Genomic DNA, 22,952 nt, shown 5'->3' on the forward strand with positions numbered 1-22,952 from the left:
CAATGTTGTTATCGGACTTTCCAGATATTATACTTTCGAGCTATTAGTAAATCCAATGGAATAATAATTGATATCTAAGTTTTGTTAAGCTTTACTTCTATTGCCATTGGATCAAAGTAACATTACTTCTTATTTGCTGTTTCCAAAGTGTTGCCCTACTAATTTATGTAAGAATATATTACTATGTAAACAATTTGAAAAATATTTAGCTTGTAACTAGTTAAAATTACATTACATATATGTTATAGTGTGGTAATGCAATCTATGACAAAAAGGAATTTTATAAATAGCTGAATAAACATTGGCATTGGCGAATTCATATGGTGTAACTTAAATACTATAAAAAATATAACCTGTTTCAATCATAAGTGCCTTACGTGTATCCCTTGCTGCTGAGTGCTTTCCGCATGCAGCTCGATATCTCAGTAGCGTATTTGTTGGTGTAGAGGTGGGCAAACCGACGGCTCACTTCGCCGTCCCCGGCCCCGACGTCGACGAGCGCGCCCGTGCTGTCCAGACCGCGTTTGGCTGCTCCCAGCAGTGACCGGGCTTGCGCCGCGGAGAGCACGAACATCGAACCACGACCCAACCATCTTCAACAATATAATATCAATATAACGATTACATTCAATTAACTCTTCCACGAATTGAATACACATTGACGATGGATTGTGATAACTTTAATAGAGTAGAATTAAATTACCTATTATTAAATTTCATTCTTACATAAGTTGTTATAAACTCTATTTTTTATACGCTAATTATTATAGAAATAACAAGTAAACGGATGCTACTTGTAATTCCGATGAAAAACGATTTAGTTGTCCGGGTGCCGAGGATGTTTAGAACAATAGCGCAATTACCCTCCACCGTGGTCGTGTGGTGGTCGTTCGACGGCGATTCGCGTTGGGCTTGCAATTACCGAGGATAAAACACAAGGCGCGCTACGGGCAACGGTGTTTGGCGTCCAGCGATCGAGCGCGGCAAATTGTTCGCCCGCGGCCCTCGCCCCCCGCGCCTCTCCCGCGACGTCTTCATCGCGCCTCGGGCCAGCGGCGAAAGTGGATAATAACTAGTAAATCCTGCACTCATTAGCTGAGAGCGAGCGTCGCAACGATCGATACCAATCGTCTTCGTCGAGAAAAGGGATAATCGGCACGAGGTCCGAGCTCTGTTATTAGACGCTGTACCATATATCACGCGCGGCATTACCCGCGGCCCCTGGCGGCGGCGCAGCAATTACTCCGGCGCGATCGGAACAAAACTAAGTCCTGCTGACCATTACTTCGACTTTTCAACTTTAACTTTTTACAAATGTTTGTAAAATCTTTTATTTCCTAACCTAGAAACATATTCTAATATGAATAATGGAATATGATAATATACACCATATTCTGAAAAGTATGTGTCTATTCAATAATAAAATGATAATGAGTCCTCCGAGTACCTACTTCAAAAATCTGAATTGACTTGCCGATGAAGTGTGATACGTGATGCAGGAAGTACCTATCGCACCGTTACATATCAAGTTGGGTCTGAATCAAGGAGCAATATTTAGCTGTCCATTATCGAAATTTACTATACTTAGACGACGGCTGGAAAAGTGTTCTGTTATAAAAAAAGGATTCTTCGCATGATTAGGGGCTGACTGTCGGGGTCGGTGACCAGGTTCTATGATGTCTGGATAGTCTGGGCTCTAACTTAACGATTTAAAATGATTTTTATTAAATTTAGGAAAATTTTCCAACAGCAGATTAATAAATAAAATTGTAGTAGGTTATAGAAAGTGCAAAATGATGATCCTCTGAGTAAAGTCGAAAATTGTGAGAAAGGGTGACGCGTAGGTAAAGCGAGTAGAGCAGTAGGTGGCTAGGCGGCTAGGCGGTATCGAGTATCTATTTCAATAGAATGCGGTGGCTTGCAACAAGGAATCCGATGCGGTTATCGAAGACGGAGGTGAGAGATGTGTGTGCGGTGTGAGGGGGCGGCGGGCTCGTATCGCGATTGCATCGGAGAGCAAACAAGCGGGCGGGGTGTCGCGCCCGGGGCCGTTCAAATCATATTACCCCCGTCCTCACACCCGGCGCGCGCCACACACGTCATTTGAGTGTGCGTCGCTATGGCGACGGCCCGGGCCGTGCATGATATTAGTACGTGCGCGACTCATCTCCGGGTGTTTAAACTTAACGCGCCGCCCGCCTCCGCCTCGCGCGGGAAATTAAAACGGCCCCGAAGCCGGAAGGCGCTCGGCCCTCGCCCGGCGCTGCACCGGCCGCGGCCCATCGCGCTGCCCGGCGCCTCCCCGCCACAGCGTAGTGCATGCGAGCATTAGCTCTCAGATCTCCTTATTGCAGACATTACTTATATTCACTCCATTATATTTTACATAATCATTTTAAGATATCGTTTAAATTAATTGAAGAAAAATGTGCACCTGTCCCGAACATTATACTCTTGTACCCGCTTCGTTATCTCTACTGCGGTAAAATATTTGATCTCCTGAAAGACGACGTAAATTAGTAGCATTTCAAACTAATAGCGACAGCGTGCTATTTTTATAAACATTTGTATATTTGGGTATGCTATGTCATTACATTTATCATATATTTATACAAGTATTTATCTCAAAAGAGAAAATATGAAAAGTACAGCAATAAAAATAAAAAATATTTTAAAATTATACAATCATATCAATGTTCTATATGTTTTTATTATAGGTAGATTTTCTAAATAAAATTAAAGAATAACCTATTGGGTGATTCTTACACTCATATCTTAAATCTTAATCTTTATATTTATATAATTTAATTAGATTTAATTATTAATTTTTAATAGCGTGTGCGGGCATAAAAATGGTCTCACCATTTTATTTGAAAATATTTTACAATAAGTTAATGTAATCAAGAATATTTAGATATAGTGTAATTATAAAAGTAATATAATTAACGATGGCACAGAGTTCTGTGTGCCATCATAATATATACACAGCCGTCGTATCTAAGAGGCGACGTAAGTTGAGATGGGTGGAACTCCGCCCCTCGTATGTAGATACCTACACGTTTGCTTTGCTCAAAGACATTGTCGCTTTCAGGCACCTCATTAGAGCGCGTCCCATGTGAGCCTACCCTCCGCCACCCTCACCCAACCCCCTCACATACAAAGGAGAGCAATTCTTTTCCACAGCTCGCCAACTTGGATGGATAATTACAGATAGGTACCAACCCATTCCATGTTTATCTTACTTATCAGGTACGTATTATAAACATGTTTAGGTACCTTGGAGTAATAAGCTCGCTTTAATCAAAATTTAAAATACATTTTTTTTTTAATAAAAATTATTTTTATATTTTTTTTCTCGAACTAGAATGTCACGTTACGGACTTACATACATATGATTTAAAAGGATGAATATATAATATACCTACCTACGTAATAAGAGTGATTGTCTACTCTCATGCACGGCACGACGAAGTCAGTTCGAGTAGTTATTAGTATCTGAGACACTGTAAGGCTGCAATAAAAATCAAACTCGATGGCATATTATCGAACTGTCACTCAAACAGTTACGTGTCGTAACCCCGAACGGCACTCGAGTCGCAATAAACTATAAAAAAGTGGATAGTAAAATGTTATAAACAATGAGAGCAGGGCTAAAACGTTTTAGTGTTAAGAGTGGGCCCATAAACCGTTGACACGCACCCGTAAAATATTAACGATAGCGACGAGAAAAATGACGACTATCAATGTACGAACCGATTTTCGGTCGCGAGGACGCGCTACAAATAATGGTGGGGCCGAATTTATACGCAGACCCGAATTGCCCCGATTGAATATTTTACCACGCCACGAATGCGTCCGACGATATTTTTCTATTTCACCGCCCATTTCTACTATCAATTGCTTAGTTTCCTCTTTAATATCATTTCAACGATCGAAGATTAAAGGGAGATGCAAACGTTGATGTCATTTGTCGCACGCTGTTACGGTTTTTCTTTTAAATAAATTATAGGAAAAATAAGCGTGGGTTGTTTATTTTTCATTGCAAATATTTATACAGTTTATATATACGAAACATTTTTTAGAATGTGTTCGTCGTGTCTACTAAGCGTAGGTAGCTATAGTTTGTATCGTTAAAACAAAAACACTATAAGAGACGTTTATATTTTATTGAGACAATTCATTCCTAGATTTGTTTACATTTTCCTTCAATGGATTCTACCTTCCTTCAATTATTGAAAAGCCAGTTTCAAGTATCACGGTATTGCATACGCTTATTAAGTATCTCTATAATTACCTTAAAATAGTATCAGGCTATTAGGTATTCTACAATTTTTACATTCATATGTTTCTTGGGTTTGATAATGATCATTCATATTTTTTATAAGATTATTAAATATTGCTTAAGATAATAATATAAAAATCTGAATTTCCTCAATTGTAGATTTTTTCCAACAGTTGCTACCAGTAACGAGTTTAATAGGAACAAAATAAATGGAAACCTGCAGAATAAAGTATCCAGCGCTCCTTGTAACAAGGGAATCATGAATTATGATAGTTACTCGAGAAACCCGGCGACTAGTGCTTTGTGTAGCGACCTATTTTACAATTGCAGGTTCCTACTTACTTCTTGAGTAGGTATTCTTTTTACTTAGATTTTTAATTTCATTGGAAGACGTACCTACAGATCTAAGTGCTGAGGATGTTTTTCGTTAGCAGAAACACAATTCTTAAATAAAGATCAGTACCTCTTCTATATTTGTTATTTACTTCATAATATTGTATTTCTTTGCAGTTTTTCTTTACATTATATGACAACAAGTGCGAGAAAGCTCTCTCGAAAATGACAGCAAGCAATAAGTTTTGCGTTTCGGAAACACAATAACCTTTAAAAGGCGTAAAGTCGCATCCCAGTCAGACTTTAAAATAACTTCTCGGAGGCGTATAGTTTATTGCTTATTGAGTAGCTCTGACGAAACGCGCCTGAGAGGCTAAAACATTTCAAAGTTAAATCTCAGTCAATATCACAATATACGTGGCGACATTGAAATTATCGCTCGGTGGGAGGTGTGCCCGGTACCCGCCGATGAGATGGAGTTGACTAAAACAAAATGAGAATCGTTTTAAACAATGAGCATTGTCGCGATGTCCGCGGCGGGCGCGCTGGGGCAGGCGCAGGCGCAGGCGCAGACGCGGAGCGTGCGCGGGTGCGCGCGCGGGCGCGGGCGAGCTCGTTAGCGGGCCGAGCGCCATTGGCCGCCGTGCGGTGGGCGGGGCACGCGACAAACTGCGCACACGCAAATAGCGCACTCACACACAAATTAAAATAATAAAATGAAAGTAATAAAACAAAGTAAGGACCGAAGAGTACCCGCTATCGAGACTTAATGGCCGAGCGGAGGCGACGCTGTTTCGATTTATTGAGTCGCTTTCACACCGCCGCGCCACTGACAGCGCTACGAGCCATTGACGGAATATAACGCAGTCATTATTATTACAAGAATTATTTTGACTTAATAAATAAAACAATAAATCTAGAAAATTTTGAATATGTAGCATACGAATGTTCAATACATATTGCTCCTAGCAATTAAAATAATTAATATTTAGTTTAGACTTTATGCTATAATTAATTAAAATGTTATGAGAAAACAAAATTAGACATAATATTATAATATTAATTGTCATATACATTTTGCAGTTAGACAGACTGTTTCACGATCAATTTGCTTCAGAAGGCTTTCAATGAGAGAACAGTCGGGCTCGCTCGCGTAACGAATGTCGTCTCATTTACTAATGTGTCACATACAGGCGGTGCTGTTTCACGGGCTGGGAGGAGGGTGGCGGTGTACTGGGGCCTGAGATGTGGATACATGACCAATTATGGTCGATGCCATTCATGTTAAGTATTAACTGAACATTATAAAACATAGCGTAGGTAGGTCCCTGTATATTTATACAGTGCTTCAATCCTATAATTGTTTATTACGTATATTTCTTTTTCTTATTTATAAGATGTCGCCTGCAATTACGGCGTATATTTACTCGCTGCCTGATTTTGTTTACAAAATGGAAAACGTAATGTTTTTCCTCAAGGAGGCGCGCTTTGTTAGTTAGCCGGCTAGGCGAAAACATTTGACGTCAAAGCGTGATTGTGAAAAGGATCGTGATTATTACAGTGCGCGTAGTTAGCGGAGGCTTCATTAGACGGGGGTGGAGGGCGGCGGGCGACGCGGGGAGACGGGAACTCATCTCGTCGGGTGCATCGTGGCTGCGCGCGCAAACAAATTAAAAACGTAAGACGCGCCCTAATCAATAGCCGACTACGCCGCGAAGCCGAATTAACTCGCCCGAATGAAAAAATGAACAAAATGATATTCGCGCGAGACCTCGATCCCCCGGCCTCCCCGTGCCGCCCGAGGAAATTGCTTTTCTTTCAGTGGGCGCGCGGCGCGCACACACGGCCGGCGGTAAGGCGACGCGGGCGCGAGAGGGTTAGCTCCGACACACACAATATTATAATTTACGTTTCCTCGTATATCGCCTTGTAAGTAGGCACTTTACCTGGGCGTTTCACGCCTGCTCAGCCCTCGGCTCTCGCTAAATCTGAGCTTTATACGTTCACTTGACGCGAAGAGAGCGATATTAGTTTCCAGCCAACTCTTCTCCTACTACAATATTTATTAATACTCTAAAAGGTTACCTGAGTACTTGCACTAATATTAAAATATATATAACGGGATGTATGGTAGGTACAGGCGTAACTACTATTGCAGCTTATTTAAACATTTACAAATCTGGATTCTGGACTATAATACTGAAATGATTGATAGGATGACTTCTAAAATATTGCGAAAATTGAGCGTACTGTGTAGGCACGTTAAAAGAATAGGTAGAATATTAGCAAGCTATTCTATGCAACTATGTACAGATAGAAGGCTAAAGAGCGCTCATTAATCGAAGGCGCTGGCCTAATCCACGCGGCAGGCCGCCCAATTAACGCGTGGGCGAAGATCTGCCGCCCAGCGCCGGCCAATGGCGGCCGCGCGGGGATTAATTAAGTAACTTCCCGGCAGTTCACCCTGCCCCCCTCGCACCCCCACACCCCCGCACGTCCGCAGACTCCGCGGACACGCCCGGAAAACTAACCACCTAATGAGGGGAGATGACCTCACGTGTTTGTGTGCTTTGTCTACTCGTGTACGTACAAACTGTGTCCGAGCATCGTGTGCTCGTGTTGGTCTTTTGTGTAACCGTTATGTATTGTACTGCTTTGTGTTTTAGTTCCATTCCCCATCACATTACATTCGGTGCAGTGCTAAAAGATCAGATACCGGTACTAAGTCCAATCCGAATTTTACCTACTCAAAAAATACTCACAACTTACAAAACATACATAAATACTATAACATGATACACATCACCATTGACAGACATTTATTGCTAAAATATAAAATATTAATTAAAGATAAGACATTGAAGTTTATGGTAAATTATCTATGAACATTTTTGACGGATTCAAAATGCTCATATCGAGTATGTTATTTAGTATGTAATTTTGTGTGGGGAGAACAAAGGTCAATTAACAAAGCAGTGTCGGAAGCACCGATGACAGATGGGAGGGCCTGTTTGTACCGCGTGTCCTCTGTGGATGATCGAGCGACACGTATACAGTGACAAATATATAATGCGTTATAACCTCAGCTGAGTTGGGTGGTCCATATTTTCGTAAAATATTTTTGGAGACGAAACTTTGACAATTTCCCTCTCATTCACGGGGGTAATGTTGTAAAATAAAGCAAAGTTTCAAAGTATTCTGGCGAGGCTTTTAATCTAAGAAAAACTTCAATTCGTTTTACCGGGGCCCTCTGTTACGGTTAAATCTGGTTGCAGGTATTCATACTTTACACATTGAGGTCTTGAAGACGTTAAAATACACGAGTTGTTTTAATATAATTCAACATTATTGGTTTAAACATCTCCATTGTGCTCGTGCAACGTCAGTCAACGAGGACTTGTGAAAAGTAATTGTCTCTTAATACAAATGTTGTCGTCAAATATTTCCTTTGTATGTATCTCATGTTTATGATTGAGGCAAGTATTAAATATGTAGCGAACTTCATAAATAAGTTAATAGCAATGAAAGTTTTATGGGCCGTATTCTTTATCATGCCTTGAATTTCATCAACGTTATTCTGAAGTCAGATTTTATTGTTAGGTTAAATTTTTAGTTGATTTCTTATAAACAATATTGTTTTATATATGTTTGGTTAAGCATTCGTATACTTGCTCTTTATAATCGACTACAAATCGTACTCATTTTTTACCATGTTATAAATTTATATTCAACGCACGTTAACTGTTGAAAAAGTGTAACTGCTGAGTATCTTGCCGGTTTTTCTCGGTGGAATCTACATTCCAAGCCGGTGGTAACTTCACTTATTATAGTTTGTAAATGAAGATTCAAAAGTTCTTCTATAAGCCTGTAAAAGTTTTTTTTCGAATAGTCATAGATAGCAACACATTCTGAATAACTCTCTTATTATTTCCTTAAACAGTAAAGTTCCTTTTTTGTTACAATCGGTACTTTTATTGTTTCTATAAAGTAATTTAGATTTCTTAAAATTATGAATAATAAGCATAATAATCATATTAATTTAAGAAAGTATCTGAAAGACATTGAACGCTTAACGCTTTAATTTAATACGATATGGTAATATCCTTAGCGGCCAGTAGCATTCTACAAATTTTAGCAATGACGTCAAAAGTAATGATTACGTCTGAGGTAAAGTTCATAGCGATTTCTTACGTAACAGGGTAAAAACAAACGGTCTGGTATAATCGTCGGCGCGGGATGCAGGGGTGCCAAAATAACTAATAGTTTTCGCGGGGGCGTGTTAGCATTTTTCTTCTGGCGGTGACGGGCGAGTATGGGGGTGGGGGCCGGGGGGAGGCTGGGTCGACTTCGGCTCGCGGATCATTTACACTTCATCGGGTCTCTTAATAACACGTTAGACTCGGCTGATGTTGTTTCTTTTGCAATGAAATCGAAGTGCATCAACTTTTGTTAGCAACGAGACTATTCCGCACTAGCCTTTTATGTCCAAGCAGTTGCAGTACTACTCCGAGATCAGACTAATCATTGTGTATAATAAAAATAAGTCCTTTAATACAATATAGTCAAGAAACATCGCAGATTAGCTATAGATATTTCGACGTTAATTCCACAATTACACAAATTCCAAATAGCAATACAATACGTTATTGTAACATTTCAATTTCGTTTAACATCTAATAAGTTATTTACCTATTCGTTTAATGTTTCGGAGAACACGAATTGAATCGTGAGTGTCTGGAAGGTGAATAAAAACTCTCGTTTAGTCAAATAGTGGCGCATTTAGAGGCGTAGTGAGGTGCGTGGAGGCTATTTACAACGCGGAGCGGCGCGAAATTCTCGCTTCAACTAGGGTTGGCATAAGTGTATTTGCTTAAAGCGGGATATTAAAGGATTCATCTTTGTAGCTGTTTGATGCATTTTGTTCACTAAATTAAAAAAAAAAAAACAATTTTTCTTTCAGGACAGCTTACCTAGTTAGGTCTTGGAAATACTTCGTTTGGTCGGTCTTTACTAGGTTTCGGTATCACGTGTAGGATGTGTGGCTGCCCTATTTCAAACTCAATTCCCTCTACCTACATCTGTTTTACGTTCCAATGAATAGCTGCATGCAAATAAACCTGCCTTATTGTTTCTTTGAAGGGTCTGAAAACGGTTTTGGATAGGCGATTTTTCATCGCGTAAAATGTGTTAGCAGAAGTTACGTATTTGTTTGTGTAGCTATTTGTGATAAATCATAATTATGTGAGGGTATTACCTATGTACATGGCATTACAGGTGCGACTGAAAACACACGTATAATTTAAATTAATTTAGTTTGCTAGGAAATTCTTTTCATTAAGTTAAAACTAAGCGATGTAAATTACATAGACGCGAACGGTGTGTAGAAACAAGCACCTAAAAGAGAGCGATTAATCAACGCCCTCACTGTTAGAACGCCCGGAAAATCAACCCTTTCGTCTTAATTACCACGCCTCGCTTCAGTCGACGACTCCCATTGGCTGGTTCTCGTGCCGCTCTGTCGCCCCGCATTTTAATTGGTCGCGCGTAATTAACGCCATGTAATCACCAACCGCGCGTCGAGGGGACGACTCTCTAATTTGAATTTTTAATTACTCCTCTACGTGAATGTTTCAGCGTCGCCTATTGGTCGACTTCCCTTGCCTATTTTACATAGGAACAATATCTATTGTCTTCGTTATGGTTTCATATACACTCAGACAGACTGTAAAGTTTTTATTGTTTGCCAACACACGACCAACGACGCTGCAAACAATAATGTCAGGTATTTGAACATTAGAGAAACAGAAATTCTTTTATCATATACCTCATTTGAAGGTTTTTCTGGTCTTAATGTATGAGTTTGCGTATATAGTATACACACACATCTAAAACAATATTTTTGCTTTTAAAATTTGTAAATTGTTGTTTATTTTTTTGATTATTCATTTATTTACTTTATTAAACATTATTAGAAAAATATAAAGATTAAAAAAATAATATACAATTGGTATACAACAAATGGTATACAAAAAAAATGTCTTACTAATCATACCTTGCTGCCATATGTTCGGAAAGAGAAGGAGTACTGAAATCTAGATATAGTACGTAATTCACACATACCTACCTTTGCCTACATATCGGGAAGGTTGCTATGATTGGACCACTTAACTTTATGACATCATATTTCATAAAATATTATCGACAAACGGAATCCAAATGTTGTAATGTAATGTTATTTATGTTAACTAATCATATATAAATTATTGGCAATGTAAGCTGAAAGATTTTAAAAATATACTCAAATAACTTTTCAATGAGGAGTTGCTTTCTTTGGACCAGTGTCACCTTGAATGGACCACTAAGTTGCCATCATTGGACTTAGAAACATTTGTATTAACGGTCCAGTGAAGGTGACTCAAATGAAACACACAATAAGAATTACTTTTATATTCATAAGTTTTTATAATAGCGTTTTTTTTTCATGTAAACTAATATTATAACTAACTGTTTATGAACCATTCACGAGATCAACGATCAATTACAATAATTTCGAGTAGAGACTTTCATAAAGAAAAAAAAATCATTTATATTTAATTTCACACAAATTTTCATACGGAAAATTTAAACAGACAAAAACATTTCTTATAATTCTACTAAGTGAAAATAATTAATTCGCTAAGTTTCTTTGATTGGACCGGTCCAATAATGGCGTCACCGTAGTGGTCCATTGATGGCAACTAGGTATATCAACAGAACGAAAGCGTGTATTTAAAAATATGTAAAATAAGGTAAAAAACTTCATCATCTCTATAAAAGCAGATAAATTTGCTATCCTGATGTATTACAATCATCAAACATTAATAAATACAGTGCTATTTACATCAGTTTGTTGATGGCTCGGTTTTTATATCACGGTCGCCACTGACATGGGTGTACGCATTACTAGGTGCCACGTTTCGCAAGCGCACTGAGTTTTGGCGGATGGACAACGGGTGCGGTACTGTTGCCTAGCATCGTATTGAACTGGTCATAACACACATAGTTTTTGAAAAAATTAGGTGGTCCAATGAAAGAGCCGGTCCAATGATCGCAACCTTCCCCTAAATCACCATATAAAAGAAAACGTCAATTTCAATATTGATCAAAATAATAATTGACTTGGAGACATAATCATTTTATTTATACTTTTATTAAAGTAGAGATCGTTTTTCATTTAGGAATGTCAGTTAAATAACATATCCAAGGCTCGCTTAGCAGACATTTGAAATAAATGATTAGATAAGTATATTCATTATTAATGTGGTGTTATTGTATCTTATTGAAAAATTCAACATTACATTTCTACGTCGTATATCTAAAATTTTACATTATGACCACGAAGAGCGCATAAAACAATCAGACGTCAACCTTAGTTTGGCCCTTTTTATAAAATTTTGTCATTATGAAGTCAGCGAAACAATAAATATTTGATTGATTATGCATCGTATAACGGTATAGGAGCAGAAAGCCTTGCTCGTCGTTTCGTGCATGAATAAACCAAACACGTTTATGGAAACAATTCCGCGAGACCCTAAAACGGGGAGCTAAGGAGGTGTTTATGCGCCCGCGCAGAGCGGACTGACGTTGAGTGACGCGCCGGGCGTGCGGCTTCCCTTAATAAGGTAAACGAGGTGCTGCGTGTGCGCAGGTTTTTAGTATAATTAGCAACACAAAAATGTAATGTATTTTCAATATAGCTTTTTGATTAGTCAAAGTTATAATAATATTTGAAATATTAGTCAGGAAAAAATATAATCTTAGTAAAATTTAATATTATTTCAATTGGAATAGTTACATAGGTATAGTTACATCTCTTATATAGGTATGCGGTATCGACTTTATATTTATAAAATCAATTAACATCTTAATATTATTTGGGCTTTGGACTTGGCAAATTGCAAACGTTGTATAAAGCTTTGTAAAAAAGCGTGCAAATTGAGTGCAAATTTATTTTCAATATTTACTAGCAAAATAATTAACTACAAAAAGCCAAAATACAATTTATAATTACATAGTTTAAAAATGGCACCAGTGCCGAGACTTCCATCATAAAATCAGCTAGCGAACAGCAAAAGAAATTCTTTAAAAAGAATTTGTCAACGTTATTTTTATCGATAAAAACGTGTTCGATCCCATTTTTTATCCAATTAAAAGTGGTTCGGTGGGTTTTTACGATTCGTTATTAGTTTTTAGTGAGGTTTTTGCCCGGGGCACGGGTCAAGCGCGCTGAGACAAAGCTCGCCGTGGCAGAGCGTCGCGCGTCGTGACGCGCGCTTGGTTCCGCGTGCCGGTCTACCATTCAGCGCTAATCGCTTCATTCACCGCCGACCGAGCGCTTTTTCCTGCGCCTCCGCAACGATCGGTCATGCATTCCGAGTGCAAGCCGCTGCCCGACTGCAATCTGGCGTCGTCTGATATCGTCTGTGGCAAATTAGCTAACGAGCTCATACTATTTGCCCACTGACATTCCATAAACAAGCTACACCTTATAATTTATTAATATTACGAGTCTTTTTACTAATTACAATATAGTATATATAGCAATATATAATGTTAAAAATATTTAGGTTTAGTAACTGTAAGCGTTATCCTACGTTTAGTAGGTACTTTCAGAAATAAAATTAACGCATTATTCACAAAACCTGACTGTTTTAGAGTTCTAAATCGATGTGCCGTTTCAAATACTCGATTGAAAGCGTCGGGATAATTTAGTGTTCGCGAAAAAGAATCCACTGCAATTCAATAGGGTTATTGTTGATATTTTATTTTGAAAACAATCATTGAGTCATGTTCATTGTTTTCGTTAACATAATATTACCTAATTCATTAGGTACATTCAGAGTAAGAAAACCTTCGTCAGTTTTCAAATTCATTCCTTTATCAAGTCGTAAACTCTTAAGTACCTTTGGAAACTATATCACTAAACTGACAACTTTATATAAAATTAAACTTACATAGTATGATAACTTGGTTCAAAATAGTGTAACATTTTTGGACGACATCTAGTTTTATATCAACATGAAACCTTTTTTAAAGCGTAATTAGTCATTATAAATTTAAATTAGATATGATATCTTCTACTGAATTGTCAAATTTGTCTTAAGTGTCACATATTCTCGATCGGTAAAGCAGATTATCAGTTCATACTGAGGTCACGAAAATAGATCTTAAGGTGAGGAACCTTTTCTTACCCTGACTGTACATAAAAATAAATAGCGATTTTTAAATACTTACAATTTTTGAGTAGTCGCGATTTTAATGTAAAAACTATTAAGTATTCAAGTAAGTATATTCGAAGGCACAGTCAAGAAATTACAAATCATCTACAAAATCTTTAATTTAGGTACCTACAACTTTTATTAATAGAAATAGTAAATAAATTAATAGATTTTATTCGTACAAATATTGAAACAAAGAAATCAATCGATATCGATTCGGTTATGAGCAATTAAAAGCAGAAATAATTAACGATTGGTAGCGCGAAGGCAGCGTCGTCGTAAACTTCATGGATCGTTGGAGGCCCGGCGCGAGCGCAATGCGTTTATTGCGACACGTCGTGCCATCAGTCGTATGCAGGACCGACTATAAAACCGATTACGATTTATTATAACGGCTTCTGATTTGAAGCTATTTTGAGCATTTTTTATTCAAACGGAACAGTTTTAGTTATAGAGTTTAGTTACATTCATACCTATATGTAGATGGCATTAGTAGGATTTTAAATCGCGCTATAGTTGTCTTCGTTTTGTTACGATAAGTAAGGCATTGTTTAAAATAAAATTTGAGTTTCCTGGATAAATAGTTACTTTCATTAGTCATCTAACATGTAGAAAAATACAAGATAGCTGAAAGATTACTAGACTACCAATAATTTCGAGTTTTAAATACTTAGTACATCATAATAAGCAAATATAGGTACCATACCAAAACACAAAGTTCGAAAGCATATTGTAAGAAAAAGCTCAAAGAGAACGGTGCAAGTAACAGTCGATCCTAACCACAAACGAAGTTCGCGAGTTCCAACACGGACAAGCACCACTGAGTTTTGCGTGGTTAAGTTAGGTTTATAATTCCTTTCGTTTACATTAACATCAGCACCACCTCTACACCAGAGGCAAGATAGCTATAGATCCAAGCTTTATTAAAGAGGAATAATTAACGAATAAATACAGGGCTGTTATTTAAAATTGACACAGGTCCTCAAATAACGGTTATTTTTAACAGTAATGTTATTTGGCAACTAAATAAAGAAATAATTATAAACCCAACACGTAACAACAGTCTAACAGTTAAATGCGATAACCGTCAGACCATTCCAAGTGATTACTGGCAAACAAGAAACTTATACTATAACTCGTCAAAGTACTTGGATGAGCGTCCGCTAAGCCGGCGTGAAATAACACTACAACAATGACTATCCGCTACCCGACAGCATTACGTACTCTTAAATAATACCTGCTTTATGCTACACAGCATCATTCGGCTTTAGAAACATTCAATTATATCAACAGTAACTTCTATCGCGGTAGTTGTTTTTGTTTGTAAACTTTGGCATTTTCGTTACGTACTGGAATTTACTCTCTTTCTTCAAGAAAAATGTCGTATAAAACGGATCATTTAAAAGTAAATGGGAAATATATAAAAAAAAAATTAAGTTCGTATTCGTGAACTAACTGTTGATTTGTAACTTTAATTTTCTCCAAATGAGAAATCAAAAAGTAGTTACTTTTGAAGGCTTATCGCTAAATCTTACTGAAATCGATCACGTTTTGTATTCCATAATCAAATCAACAAGTTTAATGTCGCGTATGAACTATTTTTCACAGGCACCATGATGGAAAATGTATTAAAGAGATGGAAATCTCGTCCCCTATAACGGTAGGTATCACAATGGATGAGCATGTAAATAGCGTAGAGTGGATGCGACGTTGCCGGTGGGAGGACATGTTGGTGGTCGAGTGACGGGCTGACGGCGCGCATGTCTCGTGAGTCACAGGCCGGCGCGGCGAGAGCAGCTCGCCCGCGTGTAACCCTAGCCGCGCAGCACCGCAGCGGCCGCGCCATAACATAATTAAAAATGATTTAAAGCATTCGCTCCGACTGCTTTGTTTCGCGCATTATGTTTCACTTGTTCGCGTCGCCGTGCCTCGCACACCTCCCTTTTTAACGCGTCCGTTCTTAATTCTGTCACAGTTTTTATAACCCTTTTGTATTTATTAATGCCCTTTTGGCTCCGGTAGCGCTACGCTTCTCAGAAAATGGTTTTGACGCGACATTTCTTTGTGTCGCCGTGTCTCTGCGTTAATGAAGCATCCGATCCGACGCCGTTATATTTCAAATATCAAAATAGCTAATTAATTTCAGTCTCATTTGTTTTGTTCCCCCATTCCGGGTAAAATTCGCCATCAAAATATTTTTGTATTCAAAAGAATAAACCGCTGTAAAAAAGGTTTTAATTAACGATCTAAAAAAAATAATAGTATTGACGGCCTTTCAAGTTAAAGGTTAAGAAACAAATAAAAAAAACATTCAAGTTTTGTGAACAATAGCGATATTAAGGCAGGAGGCGCGAGCTTTAAATACGTATGAAAAGGATTAACTCCGGCTTGTTGACGCATCGCAGGCAGTCATCGGGTTTCGCGAACTGTTCTCGTTCGGTAACCGTGTCCTGACCGGCGAAAAGTCATTATTCACAGGTTTTTACATTGTTTTAAACGACTCCGTAAATATTTGATTAGTTCATAAATGGGTACAACTACGAATCAATTAGAGGACGAAAAATGTTACAATAAGCAAATTAATAATGCAACGAGGAATTGCACAAATTTCAATCTTTTCACTATTATTTATTATGTATAAAAAAAATTGCTTTTTTTGAGATGGTTTGTTTGCACTTGAGACAAAATGTAGTTAATAAGGAGTGGGACATTAATTATTTTAATAGAAACAAATACAGCAACTCTGTTGCATTTTATAAGATTCATACAGGTTGTTTCTTTGCAAACTTCGATGCAACATACATCTTGTAAAACCATTGCCTTCGCACTGTTTACTTGGGTACATTCACCGTGCTTGGCTGTGATCCATCAAACGGTCTATCCGTCACTGACTTGTGCCGACGACTCGACAGACGGACGAACGCTTGTTTTATAGATTGCAACTTGACTGACATTACTATATGTTCGCGAAAGAATTAAAATTAGATGTACTCATGTACTGGAATACATTCTTGGAAGTAGATTATGTAGGTGATTTTATTTGCGACATAATTCGTGACCTTACAAACTAATTACACTCTAGCGCTTGAGGCAAACAAAACAACAATCTGCATAAAATATAATGTTTGTTTTTAATTTATCTCGGCTGCGTCGCGCCGGAGTGAGCATCGCGCAGCGCTGCAGTGAGAGCAGTCGGCGATCGAGTCCATCTTTGTTAATTAGTTTTTTGTGGGGCGGGCGGGGCGGTCGACGCCATCAAATTACGATGAGTCGGCCTTTCGGCTACCGGCGCCGCGCTGATAATAATTATACACTCGTTACTACCGTGCTGCCTGGCCCCGCACTCCCCGCCCCGCGCCCCGCACACCACTGACCATTCTAGACAAATGAAACTGGTGAAATCACTCGCACCATTTTGCAACTAAGCATTCTATTCAGAGAGACATTCTGATATGTCATTGTTGTGCTTGCGATTCCATGTCAAACGAGCTGGAAGTAATAAGGATTTGTTTGGGATGTGAATCGTGAAATTTTAATATATTGTTAATGGCTTCGTAAATTATGTTTGGTTTTGTTTAATGTAAACAATATTGTTATTGATTAATTATGTTAACGTTCCATATTATTTAAGGATAATTATTAATTCGAAGTTAACGTTAAATAATATAAGTTTTTTTATAGTCGAGTACAAACCTTCTTATGATAAACCTTTTTGCTTTACATAATAATCCAGGGCTTATATTTGATTTATCATGTGTATAAAACATCTAGCAATGTAATCTACTTATCGATAGCACTTTATATAATATAATCAATGCATCGATTCGTTTTTTTCTAATCACGTTGCGTGAAGAGCATAGGGCCGTGCGCGAGTGGCTTAAGTATCGACGATAAATTCCATCGATAAAATCGGCGACGTCGACAGCGCGCTCGGTAATTTCTTAACGACAGCGTAACCCGGTGGCGACGCGTGCGCGTACGCATTTTATTTCTCTCAGATCAAGAAGCCGACTCGGAAATAATCGTCATCCACTCAACATAGATGGTAATCAAGTCGACTATTACGAAGATCTTAATGTAACTTTTTTTGGGCAACGAACGAACGACAATCAAAGATCGAATCTCGGCGTATCGGCGCCTACACGTGTCCCGCTCTTAGTGTGTTAGAGATGTCAGATTGAGATATCACTAAAAATCTTAAAGCTAATTTCAAATTTATTACGTTTAATTGGATTATATTTATCTTAATTGCTCTCATAAAGATACATTTTGATTTAGGTGGCAATTACTTTCCTATTTCTATAAAACGTTTCAAGTCGAAATATTAACGATAAAAAATATTATGTTCGTAAAATTGAATTCAGCTCACGAGGATAGTGTATTGTAATCTCAACTGATTATTTAATATTCGAGGTGGCGTGGTGCTACCGACTTTGTTGCTTCTATTCAGAGTTCGAATGAGCTTCTTACTAATTACCACTGATGTTAAAAGACGCACAGGGTTGCCTCAATTATTTTTTAAATACTATTTAATATTCAATACGTTTCCGGTTTTGATGTTTCATTCACGAAACAAGATTTCTATTGGTACGTTATGATATATATTAATATATTCAATAAACAAATAATGATACATTTGCTTTCGATGTTTATGTTGAAGCAACGGAAGTATGATGTCATTAAATTAGCTTTAACATAATATGATGACAAGACGGCCATAATATGATGACAGTGGTTCGAACACTTAAATACTATGCCGATTGTAGAATCAAACCCGGTAAGAACCACCGAATTTTCATGTCCTTGTCAACAAAAATTTATCTCATGCTTCGCAAGGAAAGCATCGCTATTAAACCTTTGTGTCTACGATTCAAAAAGAAATGCGACCTTAGTCCAGCTGTGAAAACTATATGCTATAAATTTACTTGACTAAAAAAATTAACAATAAATGATCAAACAATGTTGTTTGGTGAATGACAACCCTGGACGAAGCAGTAGCTATATCGTGTGCTATGTTACATTATCTTTAATTAAAAACTGGAGAGGCCATCACTAGATTAGTCGGAACGGTCAAAAAAAGGGTTACGAGGGATCAGGCGAAACACCTTCTCGATTCGTCACGAATCACAGCTTTATTTTTATTTGAGGGAGCCCTTTGTTAAAGTTAACCGAATTTGCTGTTCAATAAAAACACTCTAATTAAGAAATGTTCGGACCGCCGTTAAAAGTTTTAGCGTTCTTATGTTGTGAATGTCCGGACTCAAATTTTATCGCGTTCAAATATTTCATTAGTTAATTCTTTTGAGTTAGCATCACGATCTTTTCGTTTCATACACCGTAACTTTGAATAAATGTTCATGTTTAATCGACTGTAATTATAATGTTAGGTTGGTATAATCAAGGTTAATAATTATAGTAATTTATAATTCATACAAATTTAATTAAGGATTGAAGGCTATTTTTAATTATGTATTTGCATAGTAATGAAATAACCCAAATAAAGGCAAAAGTTTCTTTTACTTTCGAGCAAAACATACCAAGACTAACGGCATGATAGGTTTCGACGTATTATGTTTATGAATTAGGTAGGACTAGTAATTTGGCTATTTAAACGTAAATGGTCATAACCGCCTATATACATTAGGGCCGAAAGAAATTTCAATTTTTTATTAATTTATGCCTCTTGTAACTGTAGCTCGACTGGCTTACTTACCCTTCAAATTGGAATACAACAATGCTGTATACTGCTGTTTGCCGATAGAATATTTGATGAGTGGGTAGTACCTACCTAGATAGGCTTGCATGAAGCACTAAATCCAAGTATTTCTATACAAGTATAGACCCATATAGTATATTTCTGTAACTGTTTTCTTCATAAAATTACTTAGAACGTTTTTATTTATGAATATATCAATTTGAAATAAGAAATACAATTATATTAAAATCATTCGTTCGTTTCGCTCTTCTGTTAAAGCGGAACGAGTCGTGAAATAGATGTCGAAACCATACACTTGTGACCGAATATACAAATTAAATAGAGCTATTATTTATTACGCCAAGTGACAAATGCAAATGTGAATGATAAAATAGAGGATCATTGAAATATGTCATTTGCAACATCGAAACATAATTGATTAACCTTCCATAAAATTTAAAGATAGCAAGTATTGACAAGATGTTTTGTGTGCTTATTACAAGTTTATGATGAGAATGTTTTTTTTTTTTTCTAAATGTAAGATTACATAATAAACGTTCGTTGAGTTTTTCTCGTTCGTTCTTCTCAGGCCATGGTTAATTACTTATGATTGAACAAAAAAGTTAATATAAGATTTAACGATGATCCTGTGTATGCTGGTTTATTTATATTTTGGCAATTGTTATGTATTGGAAACATAAATTAAATGAAAAGATACTAAGAAGAAGCCATATTATATTTTTAAGTTATTTTCTAAGTTTACGTTAGGTATAATAGACGACCTCCATGGTCGAGTGGTATCTACACCGGTTTTCATGGGTACGCCACTCTGAGGTCCCGGGTTCGATTCCCGGCTGAGTCGATGTAGATTACCATTAGTTTTCTATGTTGTCTTGGGTCTGGGTGTTTGTGGTACCGTCGTTACTTCTGATTTCCATAACACAAGTGTGTCAGCTACTTACATTGGGATCAGAGTAATGTATGTGATGTTGTCTCATATTTATTTATATTTATTTATTATAACCATACATACATATGTATTGCATATGTATGTATGGTTCTTAGTTCTTTATTTTGACAGCCTAAAATTTTCTCTTTTACTAATATAGCAACTAAAATTTATGCATATAAAAGCACCTATCCTTTTTTTGAAAAGAATGATTTAATAATAATACATATATATAATCTATCATAACTACCTGCATATTGATAATGTTCTAATAGGCTTTTTCGGTATTAAAGGTTTATTATAAGTGCCAAAAATAAAAATAGTATAAATATTGTATGGAATTACTAAAATAAATATTCTTGACATAATTGAATAGAAAACGAATTTGTTTCATACATATATTATGTATTACCTCCCTTATAAGGCATCAACTAACACGATATAATATATCAAAGATTGATTTCTAATAAAAATGTTTCTTTAATATACAACAAAATACAGGCGATGATTACAGGCGAGCGAGTTCAAAGAGGTATTGTAAAGAGGTTTTAAGGTATCTTGTAACAGATACGGGGATCCACTTGGACATAATTATACCGCAGACAATTGCGGTGTGTGGTGTTAACGAGATTGTATTGAGACCATTAGGACCCTAGTTCAAGTATAGTTCGAGTCAGCCGCAACAACCATTATATTTTTCACACTCGTTTTTTCCACAACACCTAATTTGTGGTCTACGTCTCTGTAAGTTAATACATAATAATCTTTCTAATATTTTAGCGAAGTTTTTGAGTATAGTATATAATCTATATTAATTATTATTAATATTATAAATGTGAAAGTTATTCTGTCTGTCTGTTGCTCTTTTACGACCAAACCGCCGAATCGAATTTGACAAAATTTGGTACGACGCAAACTTGAACTGAAAAGGGCATTGTCTACTTTTTTTGCCTAATACATGACAACTAACGCTCTAAAATGCGAGCATAGCCGCGTACTTAGTACAGTACAAAAATAGATTTCATTTGCTTATTAAAGATCTAGTATTAACAAGCAGGAACAGTATAAATAATTTAAGTTCATCATTTTCGCTGCTTGAAACAGCCTAATAACAAGTTAATATAATGGAGCTGTAATGAAAACATCACTGGATTTCGTTATTTGAAAACAGGCCGTTAGCTTTCATTACGTACAGAAATAAATCAAAATAATACCAGCGTAAAGATGGCGCATGGAAAATCAGCCCATCCCCGCTCGGGTGATTTATGCCGGTAATTTTCCAGACGGTTACGAAAGCAACCTGCGATTTTTCTTCGCACACACGTAATTAGATAATTTTCGCGAATTTTTTTGATCTCTTCGTGCTTTCGGTATATAAAAATTTACATATTTCTTTAAGTGTCGAAGTTTTGTATATAGTATGCATGTTTCATTTTTATTGCGGATTTGTAGGTATTGTAACTTTAGGTTCGTTCGTTAATTGTATTGTAACATTAGGTTCGTGGTAATGCATCTGAGAGCTTAAATGTACATACATGCTTTTATTTTATTCTATTTAGATTTGTGTATTTAATTTTATACAGCTTATAAAGCCGCACATACTCTTCTTCTTTAAAGGGTATTGAGAAAAACTCAAGTTGGATAATAAAAATTTATAAATATTCTGTCAATTAACTAGTAAGGAGGGAGTTTTTGTACTCCTGTTCGTCGGAAAGCTCACCCTAATAAGTTAGACTGTCGTCTCATCGGATTATGAGAGTAAGAGAAAGCACTTGAATTTCACAATAATATTATCTGTGCGGTAGGGTAATCTCTGTTGAGAACAATTATCGTCACCGGAATCGGCGTGGAGGCCGTCATATTTTAGAGTAATTAAAGCTACTCAAAAAAAAACTAACCGACAAGGTTGTAAATTTACATATGGACAAATCAGGATCGCGTATTAATTTTAAACCTGCAGGTTTAATTACCGTCTTCACGCTTAAGCTTTTAATAAATTCAGAGATAGTCGGCTTAGCTTAACACGACCAAAAAATTCTTATGCAGGGACCGCTCGGCCAAAAAAAGGACAGATTTTAATTTATAAGAGACAGGACAAACGATTAATAATTTATTTGTATCCTCCGTTTCTTGCGCGAGAGGGTCCGAGCGTTAAAAACAACCGTTAAAACCGGCGACTTTGTATAGCTCGCGCTTAGCCCGAAATGCCAATTGCGGGTAGACACAAGTATACAGCGAGTCGGAATGTCGCTTTAAAAAACCTCGCAAATAAATAAATCGCGTCGCACGCACCGGTCGCGCAAAAAAAAACAACCACCATATTCGATTCTTTAATGTGATTTTAAAAAAATAGAAGTAAGCGGAGGCTGGCTTCGATTGAAAATGAATGAGGGCGAGCGCGATAGTGGAAATTAGCATTGAGCTGGGATTCAGGAG

The 22,952-nt window shown here is 37.0% G+C and overlaps 1 protein-coding gene across 4 annotated transcripts in view; it reads right to left on the reverse strand.

The window, feature by feature from the left end:
• Window positions 1-22,952, reverse strand: part of LOC124536043 (protein-L-histidine N-pros-methyltransferase) — a 51,111-nt gene that overhangs the window by 2,756 nt on the left and 25,403 nt on the right. For all 4 annotated transcript variants that reach the window (XM_047112451.1, XM_047112449.1, XM_047112450.1 and 1 more), the window contains one exon: window positions 378-593. In XM_047112451.1, the coding sequence (XP_046968407.1) occupies window positions 378-593 (216 nt within the window). The remainder of the gene's footprint in view (window positions 1-377; window positions 594-22,952) is intronic.

Source organism: Vanessa cardui, chromosome 16, assembly GCF_905220365.1.
Source record: "Vanessa cardui chromosome 16, ilVanCard2.1, whole genome shotgun sequence".
Classification (NCBI taxonomy): Eukaryota; Metazoa; Arthropoda; class Insecta; order Lepidoptera; family Nymphalidae; genus Vanessa; species Vanessa cardui.